Here is a 14,165-nt window from a genome sequence, read left to right on the forward strand (position 1 = left end):
AAATTCTATATGATTGTGCATCCTAAAAGCATTACATCTCAGAGTTAATCTCGATAGGACTCGATCAGAATCATTTCACATTTTTAGTGAAATGATTAGAAAAAAAAAAAAATACGTGGCCTGATATTTCTGTAACTTAGGTCACATAGCGTTGGCTTCACTGCTGTGATGGTAAAAACATAATTAGCTTCAACATATTGGCCATGTCATAAACCGGGTAATACAAACATGCTGCAGGAAGCTTACAGTATCTATGTTAGCGTGATAATTCCAACGAGAGTAAATGAAGAAGCAAAACATACAGTATACGGAGTTCGCATTAGTAATACCTTCTCCTCGGAGAGAACGGTGAGTTTGTCACTGGCAATCAAGCTGCACACCTGTTCTATTCCAAGGTTGAGAAATTCTTCACCAGGCACAATATCAGAAAAATGCTGTTCTGTTAAGAAAGAAGGGAGCCCATAATGTTACCATTGCAAAAACACAAAACCCCTTTGCCCATCAGACCCTTGTGTCTGATATCCAATGACGATCCTGACATTTCTCACAGATATGTTGAGAGACTTTCAGCATTATTGTCGAAAACCCGGAGAGGAACGATCCCTTTGATTTTAGGAGTGAATGTATATCATAGTTTTTTTTTAATTAAGGACCATCTGTGTTCACACTCATGTTGTGTATCCTTTGAACATGTTTCACACATATTACACAGAGATTATTGAGGAACCAGCAAGAAACGGGGCATTACTGAACCTAGTAATATCAAACAATGTAGACGTAATAACAAATATTCAAGTCAAGGAACATTTTGGAAACCGTGATCCGAATACGGTCTCATTTAAAATTATTTATTGAAAACATATTTTCAATCTTCAATCAAGACACTTAAAAGAGCAATCCATGCAATATTCTACAAGGTGGAAGGTGGGGGGAGGGGGGTAAATACATCAGTTCTGTAGTATTAGTTAATACTTACTACATTTTTCTTTTAATTCAACTCAATGCCATTTTAATTAGTTTTAATATTCTGAGCATTCATTGATTCTATAGGAGGTTTTAAAGCAACAGACCAAGCAATATCCTACATGTGCGTTTTTTTTTAAATAAATCAGTTCTGTACTATGAGAAAATACTTGTAGCATTTTTTTTAAACAACTCTGAATTACATTTTGTATGTATTATAATGTAATATGCCTTTTTTGTTTCTATAGCAACAATTTACAAAGTCACATCACCTTCCTCTTCTGAAATAGGCTCTGGCACACCTGTTTTTGAGCACTGCCCTCTCTCTAGCAGTGCACCAATTGTATCTAGTGATTGCCTGGTCACATGATCTTCCCCACAGAACTTTGCATCTTTGTTCCTCTTCTGCTGCACTGACAGCCATTTAGTGAACCCCAGAGCCAAATCTTTGCTGATCGATCACAGGAAAATGGATTGATCGGCAACTTAGCTAATTACTTCTTATGTGGATTGTATTGATGCACATATTAAAGGGGAAAACAATTAGCAAAAAAAAAAAAAAAAGGCAGCTTGGACTGCTGCTTTAACACACCTCCCCACTAGTGCAAGATATTTGCAACACTTTCCTGTTTGTGATAATTTATTGCCAATATTCTCAGCAGTTTCAGCTACAAACTGTAACAATAAATAATGTTACCTTAGTAATATAAGAATACATCGTAGCTGTTGAGTTACACTGACAAGGATTGATTGAAACTGAAAGGCAGCCATTTAGTGCACCCTGGAAAGCAGGATCTCTGCTGATCGATCAATCGTCAGCTTGGATAATTCATTTTCAATAAAGGTAATCAAAAATTGCATATATTAAAACAAAAAAAAATATGTATATACATTTAAACTGCTGCTTGAATTGTCTGTAATTCTAAAAACTTAGTCAACTATGAACATTTATACCATGTAGAATTTAAGATCTCGCTAGAATAAATATAGTAAATAAATGGTAAGACCTTAAATTATTGTTAGGCGAGTACACTCCGCGGTAAATACCACTGGGTAGGAAATGTAAAACAAACAAAATCAAAACCAATATGGCTAAATTAACAGATAAGGAAGTAGTTCTGAACCTGTGTGTGTTAAATGTACCTCCAGGGGGTACGTGAGATATTTCATACATTGTCGAACACGGATTTAAAAAGCCTTTAAAAAAAAAGAAGAAAAAGAAGGCCTAGATAAATTGAAATTGCCTGTGTTTTACGGCTGTAAAACGGAGGGGGAGGGGGAACCAGGTCTCTGGCATTTCTCCCTCCTCCTGTTACCTCTCGCTGCCTGTCACACCTCACTGCAGTGAACTGGTGCTGCAAGTCACAGGGTCGCGCTCTGCTGCTCCGGGACTGCAGCACTGTCACTAGTGCCTCCCCCGGAAATCAATCACTGCCCTAACCTCCTAGCCTCATGGCTGTTTTACTCCATGCTCGGAGCTTTCACCTTTCATTTTAGCAAGTACCTATGTTCAATTTAACATTACTACAATCCCAACATGTACATTTTCATTTTTATTTTTTATTTTTTTACTTTGTACTATTTTTCAAGGGTTGAATTCTTGCTTTGCCCAGCAATTTTTCATCTCAAAGAAGCGCTATTACCAGGGTTCATATGTGCAGTATGGCTTTATGTTCATGCTTGTCGTTTATATAATGCCGATTACACGTAGTTTGACAACAAAATGAAGTCCCCATTGAAAGGGGCTATGTGAAGTCTCAGGCCGCGCGCAGAGTGCCCGCGACGGGCGATGTCACCCGTCGCCGCTAGCGAAAGTTATACTTCGCTTTGTGGCGGCGTCGCGGGCTTACTGGCATTCGATTGGTTCCGGGGCTGTCACGAGGCGACAGCCCTTGAAAAATCAAATATTGCCAGCTTCCAAAATCCGCGGCGCTCTGTCGCATTGTCGACGTCGCGCTTACTATAAGCTCACGCGGCGGCGGCGGCGGAAATGCATTTGTTTTTGGGCGACGTCGCATCGCCATCGCGGGCACTATACGCACGGCCTCACTGTGACCAGGGGTTAAAATCGACTGAAAAAGGTTCACAACCTCTAAGACAGGGAAAGAAATGAAAAAGGAAGAGGCAGGCATTAGCGTGTTGGAGTCAGAAGGCCCCATGCACCATCAGAATTCAAAGTAATGCTACAAAAGTTGCAAAAGAGCAATCAGCACATTGTAGCAAACAATGAAAGTGAAAAGTATTGCAAGGGAATGTTAGATAAATCCTACGGCCTCGACCAGGGTGGCGCTGAGCGGGCGCGCTCACGCAGGCCGCTCTGAAACACATTAAGGCAATGTGCGCGAGCAAGCGCCTGCTCAGCATTTAGCTGCTTGCAGAGCAAGCACATTTGATTTTGCCGCTCACAAGCGCGTCACGTGAGCGGTTCGCCCAATGAGGACAAACCAGCTCTGTGACGTTGTTGCCGCGCCCCCAGTCGAGTGCGTACCTATCCAGCCTATCAGATCGGGCTAACGCTGTAAGTGGAGTGCCTCAAAGTTTACTGCGGCCACTGTTTTTTAACTTGTTTATTAATTACCTCAATGTAGGCATAGGGAATAATTCAATATACTCAAAAGCAGCCCAAACTCCTCATCTACTTGCATTGGGGTTTTCAGCTGATTGTGATGCCATCAGTCGCTAAAGCAGGGAACTGGTAGATGGGGTTTAACAGATACATGTACGGTTATGCATCTGGGAAGCACCAATATGCATGCTGCCTTCAAAATTAGGCCAATCTTTGCTTGAAAAGTGAGTTTGCAGTGGTTGTAGACAGCAGACTTCGCAATAATGCTCAAGGTCCGGCAGTAGCTACAAAGGCTAAAATGATATGATTAATAAAACAGGGCAGAGATGGAGGGGAAGAAAGCATAAATATGTAACTGTATAGTGAATAGAGAGTACAGTTTTGGCAACCCTCCATTAAAATACATGATAGAATTGGAAGAAGTGGAGAGACGAGTCACCACATTAATAAAGGGGATGGAGGGTCTGATTTATGAGGAAAGACTATCCAAATTAGGATTGTTAACATTCGAAATGGTGTGTGTAAAAGGGGATGTGATTACTATTTGCATATATATTTAAGGTTAATAAAAGGACCTGTAAAGTAAAGTTTCCTTCCAAGGACTCTACAAATGGCACAGGGTCATCCCTTGAGATTAGAGGAAAGGCGACTTCATCAGCACCAAAAGGGAAGGGGACTTTACAGTAAGGGCAGTTAAAATGTGGAATTTCTTAATTACTCACGGAGATGTGATGGCAGTTAACAGTAGACATCGTTAAGAAAAGGTAAACAGGAACATGGTAAACGTAGGAAGGATATTGTTCCGGAGACAAAATGAGAGAAATTGGATTGCCACATGGTTATTTCGTTGCCTTCCTCTGGATCAATATAAATATAAATACCCAAATTAGTATCCCAACGGATTACATTTAACTATGGACATTGTGTCTTTTTTCAACCTCATGTACTTTGTAACTATGTAACTAAATCCTCTATAATATACGTATGTTTCTGTTATTTTCGATGTACAATGGATGCTTGCTTAACTATGTAAAATATACTGTAGCTAGAGCCAAGAACCCTTATTACCCGTAACTATAGGAGACAGGTTTGTGTACTTGCATTGCAGCAAACTGACTAACACTCATACATAGTATTGTGATTAAAGTGATATAAGGCGCAAACAACTCTAAATTACAAGAATAGTGATTATATAAAATAAAATATAATAAAGTGATAAGTGATGAAAATATATTGATAATCCAACCACCCAGCTCAAACCTCACTGGTGGGACCTGTTTCACGGGTTCCAAAGATTTAAGCAATTTTCTCAAACATCCAGGGGGAGCATATGGGGAAAAAAACAACAAAGTACAAAAATATAAGTGCAGACGTTTCCGAAATGTTGAATGATAGATTATACGAGCCAAGACACAATCTATCATTCAACATTTCGGAAACGTCTGCACTTATATTTTTGTACTTTGTTGTTTTTTTCCCCATATGCTCCCCCTGGATGTTTGAGAAAATAACACTCATACATATACATACAGAGTAAGTCTATAACCGAGGATTCCTGGTTTACTGAAATTTATGCAAATATTTCCAGTGGATTACAATATTTAATTACCTGCATCCATCAATATATTTTTATGAATAACTATAAAAATGTAAAAATAAATCTTGCATGTTCCTCCCTATCACACAAATAGCACTAAAAATACACACACTGCAAAAGAGAGACCTCAAGTGAAATTTGAAAGGTTTTGAGGATCATTACACAAGCATACAGGAATCCACCCTCTGGTGTAGAATAATGGCAGAGCATGAATGTTTTCAAAAAGGGCAAGTGGGCAAGTTGCGGTATCAATCAGTGGTAGTCATTCTATCTGAATTCTTCTAGGTGATATAGATATTTCACAATAATATATGGATAGACCTGATTACACTTAAAGTTAAGAAAACGACAGATATTAATGTTGGCTGATTTTACAGCACTGCTAGAGACAACAGTTCTTAAATGCTCATACACATACAGTACCAAAAATATTATTGCTATTCCAAGACATTGTTGAGTAGCGATAACACTGACTGATGTCCCATTACGCATGTGTACTACACAAAGATACACCACATCTCCCTTATTTGACGAAATATGCAACACAAATGAATATATCAAGCACAGCAACAAATGAAAAAAAAAATGAAACTACACCTGTAGCTACATTCAGCTGGTTGAGTGAACTCAAAATATTTCTTAAGTATTTCTGAATAAATAACTTGTGTGTTATGGGACATTGGTAATAGCAACAAATTAAGAGGGAGGGAATTGGAAACCCCTCATTTCAATGTGTGGTTACAGGTAAATGTAGTAAGTACAGAACTCCTTTGGTTGTTAAGCAAATGCTCAAAGGATTAAGGTCTAGTTTTCCAGCCCAAGTTCTTGTTCTTCCCTTTCTCTGATATTCATTTGCAAAGCAATAAAAGCATACTGTAGCAGCTAAAGGAACCTGGATTGAGACACAGTATGTTAATCAAAAATAATATTAAGTGCTTGTAAAATAATTAGATTTTGTTACTGCAATCGGTAATTTGGAAGACTGTAGGCACTCTACAGGAGTTTCTTCAATTCCTTAATCACGCATATTTCTATTTCCCTTTCAAACGAATGACTTGCGTTTTTGATTCAAAGATAGGTCTTACCACAAAAATGTATACATCCCTTTGTAATTGGCATTGGATAAATTGTCCCAAATTCATCATATACCTACCTTCCAAACGGCAAAATAACCAACACCAGCCGGGGTTCACTAAGCGCTAATGTGGGGTATCACAATCAGCTCTGGCAATGACTGCCATTGAGTAAATGGCAGCTAACGCTGAAATCAGGGTGCGGTACTTCGGTATCGCTGCTTAGTGAATCTTCCCCACAATATCTTATTGCAATGAAGAGCAGGTTCACGCGTTTCTCTTTCAGAACGTATGTTACCCCGCTAGTATCTCTACTTACAAGATACGTTTTTTGTTTGTAGGGAAAATACAATATAAAATGTCTGAGGAACATAGACACTTGTTATGTTGCTTGTGCCAGATGTTTTTACTACGACTCATTGTTATATATGGCAGGTCGGTTGTTTCTTTAATCCTTCCTATGTCAGAGAGGGCTGTGACATATCGCTTACTTGTTTAGGACAGTTTCAACAAACATGTTAACTGTCTTCTTATTTCTGAGGAAAGCAAAACCCTGAAAATAGTAATGATGTTTACTTATCCTGAGACATAATATACTCTTGCTGACTTGGTGTAATCTTTTCTCAGCTGACCTTCATAGTACTGTAACGGTGTTTGGATTTATTGGCATTCTGCAGTTTTGCATGGTTAGTGTTTCTTGGGAATTCAGTGTAAAAGAAAGTTTCACCTGCAATGCAGTCTCAGTGCCAACAGCATCTGCAAATAACGGATTTCCAATCTTTTTTAATTAATGGAAACTAGGAAATAAAATTAACTTCTACTTCTATTTCATGCCAATACGGCAAGAGTTATGAACATTAATTTAGACTATTTTCATGCAGTACTTTAATTGTAAACTTCGTAAAAAAAAAAGGTAGTGTGTGTGGCAAGCAGTACCAGAAATATTTGTTTATATTTTTTCTTACAAAACAAACATTTTGTAACATACCATAACAACCAGAAATTAAATATTCTGTCAATACAATTTCATGGTTTATATTGAGGGGAGTTGTAAGTCACATTTAAACGTTTTCAGATCTCCTGTTGGGAAAAATAGAGCACTCTCTGGTGACAACATTTTAACAGTTGTAAAATGTGATACATGAGTGTATTGGGGATTTTCATTTTTGCTCATGAGAAAGGTTACTTTGAATGTTGCGCATACAAACATGAGCAGGTGGGAAGAGGACCTAGGGATTGAAATCCCAGACGACTGGGTTGACATCTGGGATTGGGCACAAAAAAAATTCAATTTGTACCACCACAAAGAAAATATTTATAAAATTTTGTATAGATGGTTCCTCACGCCAAGGTGACTAAGGATTATCTACCCAGTTACATCGAACAAATGCAGGCGAGAGTGTGGGCAGGTTGGAGATATGGTCCATATATGGTGAACATGTCCAACAATCAAGAGGTTTTGAATTAAAGTAAGGCTAAGGCCCCGGTCACGACGCTGTAACGCGCGCCCGCGCTTTTGGCGGCACGTTCAGCCGATTCCCCGGTCTGCAGCTCACTGCAGGAGCAGAGACCGGGGGGGGCGTGGCGGAGGAGTGATGGGGGTACGGCCATGACGTCACCCGGCAGGTTCGCCCCCATTGGCTGAACCGCCGGGGGGCGTGCCTAATCGCTCGACGCGAGTCCTGCTCTCAATTCGCGCTGCAGCCCCCCCTCGCAGCGGGCCCGGCGCCATTGCGGGGAGGGCTCTCGTGCGCGCAGCGTCCGCCACTCGGACACTGTAGTAGGCAGCGGGGGCAAGGCCTAAGGCTGCGTCCATAGGACTGCAGCCGTGCTTAGGTGCGCGGAGGCTGAGGGAAAGCGGGTGCTTTCCCTGGCCTTGGTACACGCGCCATCCGGGGGCGGGCCAGTGACGTCACCGAGCTGGTTCGCCCTCATTGGGTGAACCGCTCATGTGATTGGCCCTGCGCTCCCTTGAGCGCTTGAATTTAAAATTTTGGAAAGACTTACACTTCCGCACGCTTTCATTGCGGCTGCAGGGGCTCAGTGCCGAGCGTGAGCGCGCCTCAGCATGGGTCAGCGCATAAGCAGCCTAAGATACGTAATTGAGGAGATCTTAGACTTTAGATTGGAAGACGTAGACCCAGTTCATTTTCTGCTGGTTAAACCTACTGAAATAGCTTTGAATCACAATGTAAGCTATGCTCCCATATCCTTACGGCTGCCAGATGTGCGATTGTGGCAGCCTGGAAAAAGCATTCGCCATCTTCTGTAATGGTACTCATCCAAAGAATAAACAAAATCATGCTTATGTGTAAAGAAGCTTGAGAGCTTTTCCATAAGTCTAAAACATTTGACAAAACTTGGGATCCATGGATGAATAGAATCAACCATCCAGGGAGGAAAACTCATAGGGTTACTAGTAAGAGGGCAGTCCAGACTACTGGTATATCCACATACCAAATCATTTTAGTATATGCCATTTACCCAACATGTGTAAGGATGGACCACTGGAGTCCAATAAAGCAGGGGTGCGCAAACATCTTGAGCTGCGCCCCCCTGCCCGGGAGCCGCAGCGTTTGGGCCCCTCCTCTCCAATGATTTGGTGTCAAATGACGTTGCGGGTCATGTGATGTCACGTGACCCTGTCGCGTCATTTTACGCCGCCTTGCCATGGCGACGCATCGCCGAAGACCCGGCAGAGAGCAGGTAAGTGAGTTATAGAGGTACTGTAACCCACATTTACACTGGAGTACATACACTACATATGTAGTGGAACAATTTATAAAGTGGTTAATTTTAAAACTCCGTTTTGTGGTAAATAAAACAACATCTTTTTTGTTCACTAAGTTGGTGCATATCTTACATTTACTGCATTTATAGTTGCCCTTTAATTCCAGATACGATCTTAATGTGCCCTCTTGACTGGAAACGGAGTGTCGGAATGTCGTTAAAACCAAAGATTGTATATAAAAAAAGCTCAAAATCAAAAAGGAATAATAGCCCCAAGCCAATTAAAGTCTGTGTTTTTTTTTAACCATTTTATAAATTGTTCCACTACATATGTAGTGTATGTACTCCAGTGTAAATGTGGGTTACAGTACATCGGTAAAACAAAACGGTGTATGAAGGTGTGGGTAATGGAACATATGAGAAACATTAAAAATGTGCAAAAATTAATTGATAAACATATGCCCCTAACCCATCTTTTAAAGCACTTTCATGATAGTCATCAGTTTGACCCGAGTGGCATTTCCTTTATGGGCATTGAAGTTATCACTGCCAATCAGCGTTTAGGTAACAGAGATTTACGTTTAAGTAGAAGGGAGCAATTCTGGGTCTATACCATGCAAACTAGATCTCCACATGGTCTTAATGATTACATAGAATTGGTTCCCTTCCTTAAAGAATAAATCGTTAGGTGAACACTTGGGGTTTCTTTATGTGATCTATTTGATGTTTTAAAATTTTGAATAAATATGTATTTTTAAAATATTTTTAAACATTTTAAATATATGTGTATAAATATATGTTTAATATAATATGGACATGATAGTTTATGGTTAGAAGTGCTGTGATTTATTTTTAAGGGCAATAGGTCAATTTTAAGTTAAACATAGGACCTATCTATCGTTATTGCTTTATTCCAATCTAGAATGGGGTTTTAACTATTTATATACGCTGTATGAGACTCCATTTCACTCTGTTTGAATTACATGTGCATCCACTTTCCTCATTAACGCTAGATCCATTGGCTGCTGCTCTGTATTTAAACTCCAGGGACAGCGCTATCACGTGATCTCCTGACGAAGCACTACGTGCGAAACGCGTAGAGGTCACGTGGCGGCAGTTCCTGTGGAGTTTTGCAGTCGGTGGGAGCGGGTCTCCACGCATCAAGCAGGGTAAGTACTCAGGCTGGTCCGGACCCTTTCTGTAGTACTAGCGAGATCTAGTGTTGACCCGGTGCTATCCCCCGATCATACTGGTGTATGTACCAGTCATTCTAACGTTATTTGTAGACCTTTTAATTGTTTTTAATCCTATCAGTGGATGCTATTTTGCCCACTTTACTTTTTTACTAATAAAGTGCTCATATCCCGTAGTGCGCCTGCCTGTCATTTGTTTTTCCTATCAACATGGAGACCCTAGCTCCTCCTCCCACGCCGTCAGTGGCGCTTTCTCAAGGAAAAGAAAGCGCCACTGACGTCGTGAAACGCGTGGGAGGAGGAGCTAGGGTCTCCATGTTGATGTTCACATTTTTTATGTAGCATAATAAAGTTTTTTTTTTTTAATTCAATTTCGGCTGGTGAGTTCCACCAATTTGGACGTCATACCGATCCTCTTTCACTCTGCTGCTATCTCAGGATTGTACAGGACGCCGACAGAAAATACCAAGCTTTACTGCTGACATATGGCCACAAGGATAAGGGACATGGCGACTGATCGCGAGTACACGGCACACTCCACGCCATATACAAGTATCTCCTTGGATTTTTGTGCTTACATTTCAGCTATCTTTCATTTGTGATTTTGCTGATGCACTTTTTCTAGGAGGCTTCCCTTACATCCTTCATATTGTGTCCATTTCTGACACCGGAGCTAATTGATCTATATATTTTTGCTCGCTGCTATTTACACAGCACGGCTCCTAGAGCAAGCAACCGGCTTATTTTTCTTTATCAAGAGGAGAGTGTTCATGCCATTTTCAAAAATTCGCTAAATACGTAAAGTTATTTTTCTTCTTGAGTGTCGGATTGTTTCACAATACTGTAGAAAAAAATAATGACGGTGACAGAGTGCTCAGTCTTATTTATTTGCAATATAACAAATAACAAAATCAAGCAGAGGGGACTGCTGCAATATCAAAAATTCATCTACAAAACACTAGTGATGTAGAATTTTAATTCATCAATGCATGTATACAGTCACGGATAAATTAATCGTTTATATGATTTTTCAGTACAATAGAAACAACACAATATTGTTAGATCACATTTTGATTTATAAAACACCTTTAATGACCTATGATTCATAGATATTTATTGAAGCTGTTGTATCTAAGCAACATGTGCAGCATTTAAAGGTAATATTTTGAGAATCATGGTGTTATTGTACAGAATACTCACGAATCAGAACAGTTTTCTGAAGCAGGTAATGCAAACAATAATACTAATTGCCTGTGCCATTTTCAGATCCGGTTTCTATGATTTGCCTCACTGGGTTTCTGCAAGTTGCTAGCAGACTATTATTTAAAAAGCAGTTATCCATTTTATGGAAGTTGTAATGTTTTGTTCAGCTGAATTTCATAACAGATTTGCAAAAGACTTCATTTTGTATTTACCTAATTTTAGAATATGAAAAGCATACATACGTTTCTCTGAAAACTGGATTTCGGGTTTGGAACAGCAGGCCTTTCAGGGGTTTACGCTCCCCACTGACTATCCGCAGGTAATCACTTGGTAATTGGGTAACGCTTTGAAAATGTAGAACTGAAATAGTTTTTCTCTCTGCCCTCCAAAACTCCTCTCCTCCACCTCATCTGACCATTACTTTGCTTCCAGCTGTGTTCCAAGTCTGGTTTTTGTTGGTCCTGATGAATACAAATCCCTCCTATCCAGGGCCGCCAACATCTTTTCCAGGGCCCAGGACTAATTTCCACTGGGCCCGCTCCACACCAATCCCCCCTGTTGCGAGCACTCTTCCCCCGCCCCCTCACATTCCCCTCATGTACTATTCTCCCCTTCTCTTCCTCACTCCCCTTCTCTTGCCCACTCTCCCACCCCTCACTCAATCCTACTCCCTCAACGCTCCCCCCTCACACACACACACACACACACACAATTCCACCCAACACACACACCCCGCACACACAAATTCTCCCCCACACACAATATCACGGTCCTCCACACCCCCCAGCACAATACCACACTTCCCTTCTGCACAATACCACCCCCCAGTACAATACCAACCCCCCTGCACAATACCAACCCCCAGTAAAATACCACACATTCCCCCCAGTACAATATCACCCCCATCTCAACACCACACTCCCCCAGTACAAAACCACACAATTCCCCTCCCCCTAGCACAACACCACCCACCCCTGCACAATTCCACAACCCCCCAGCACAATATCACACAAGAGCACAATATCACACACGAGCACAATATCACACACGAGCACAATATCACACACGAGCACAATACCACTCCCCCCAGAACAATACCAGACTCCTCCAACCACAATATCACACATCCAACCTCAGCACAATAAAACCCCCTCAGTACAACTCAGGCACCCCCCCTCCCACCCGGGCACTTTTCTTCAGATACGCGAGTGCTTCCTTCCCAGCCATGTGTCACATGCACATTTATATTATCCTTATATTGATACTGAATCAAGGAATTATGTGGCATGTTAAACAGAAAGTAGACAGAAACAAATAGTCAATAATAATAATAAATGTACTGTGGAGATTTAAGGTCTGTGATCCCTTTTGGTGCCAGAAACCCAGCAACAGCCGAGTGCTGCCAGTCTTCAGGGATCGTGGGATACCGTGGTTGTGGTGGGAACGGGCGCCGATTGGTACCACTTCCATTCTAATGGCATTCACTGCTCTGATGGAGCGATAGAGACGTCTCCCGCCAGAAAATTGGCAATAATTACATGACGTTTACTGAACGTTACTAGGGCACTAGAGTGTCAGACCTCATTGCATCCAGGATGTGAACTGGTATTGTTTATATCGCCTTTAGAAAGTATGAGCTGGTAGAAAGCTGGTTAGATTTATTTTTTGGGACTGTTTAACATTTTTTTTAATATATATATGTTACCGAACCACAAGTCGATGGAGCTGATCACCAGGCTCCCGAGACACATCTATTTTGTTTACCTGGTTCACATTAAATCGCTGCTGAAGTTTACCAAAAGGTTTAGTACATAGCATGTGTATAGTATACTTTAATTATGTAAAGTTCAACATAAACAAATTATTATTAACTGATTCTCAAGAGAATAAATACTCAAAGAAACATCTTAAAGATCCATTAGTCGAAGCAACAGAATAAGGTAAAGTAATGCTTATTGGGAAAACAAATGTAGGAAAAATGGCTGTGTAACATCTGAAGTGCCACATATGAAGTTCTGTGGAGTTAATATTGGAGGTGAAGAGTACATGAACTGGGCTCTGCACTTCAACAAAAACAACAACTCTGTGTGAACTTGACTTTCTAAATGCTCGGACAAATTTGTACTCTTCATATCCTCCAATACCTGGGAACTGTCCTCTCCTCCTACCTCTCTCCCTGCATCTCATTATGCCCTGACTAATGCTTTTTCTGTTTGTTGTTTCCTCATTTCTTTGTAACCTTTTCTGTTCTCTAAAACTTCCTCTCCAATCCACATTTCTTCATCTCACCTCCCCTCCATCAATGCCTGTGCCCATACACTGCAGCATTATTTATACACCTCTTTCCCTCTCAATAAAAAGCACCCCCAAAAATCCTCTATTCACCCCCTCTCTCGCTCTACTCCATCTTGCTGCTGGGGATCTCTCTCCTAATCCTGCACCCAGCCATATGCACACCTGCTCTCTCATGCCTCCCTGCTAATGGTGTTAACCTATCTAATTTAATACTGACCAACTTTAAAACTCGTCTCGAAACTTCCCAATAGCTTGGGTGGGCAGGGGGGGGGGGGGGGAGAGGGAGGGACACACAGACCTGGGGGGAGATATATTGGGAAAAGGATGGAGACATAAGTAGTACTGAAAACATATTTTTTTTACTGCATAGGAAGAGCTACAGGAGCGTTTTGGGGGCACAGCCCCTTCCTGAGACAAAAGCTACCTGTGTGGGAGAGACACACACACAGACTGGGGGGAGAGAGGGATAGTGTCTGTGTGGGGAGAAGCGGGAGAGATAGTGGAGGAGGTGAGAGGAAAAAGATGTAAAGAGGAGAGAAATTTAT

The 14,165-nt window shown here is 41.1% G+C and overlaps 1 protein-coding gene across 4 annotated transcripts in view; it reads right to left on the reverse strand.

Moving 5' to 3' along the window:
• KLHL2 (kelch like family member 2) overlaps window positions 1-14,165 on the reverse strand; it is a 113,233-nt gene that overhangs the window by 46,019 nt on the left and 53,049 nt on the right. For all 4 annotated transcript variants that reach the window (XM_075612038.1, XM_075612057.1, XM_075612048.1 and 1 more), the window contains one exon: window positions 330-439. In XM_075612038.1, the coding sequence (XP_075468153.1) occupies window positions 330-439 (110 nt within the window). The remainder of the gene's footprint in view (window positions 1-329; window positions 440-14,165) is intronic.

The sequence above is a fragment of the Ascaphus truei genome, chromosome 1, assembly GCF_040206685.1.
Source record: "Ascaphus truei isolate aAscTru1 chromosome 1, aAscTru1.hap1, whole genome shotgun sequence".
Lineage (NCBI taxonomy): Eukaryota > Metazoa > Chordata > Amphibia > Anura > Ascaphidae > Ascaphus > Ascaphus truei.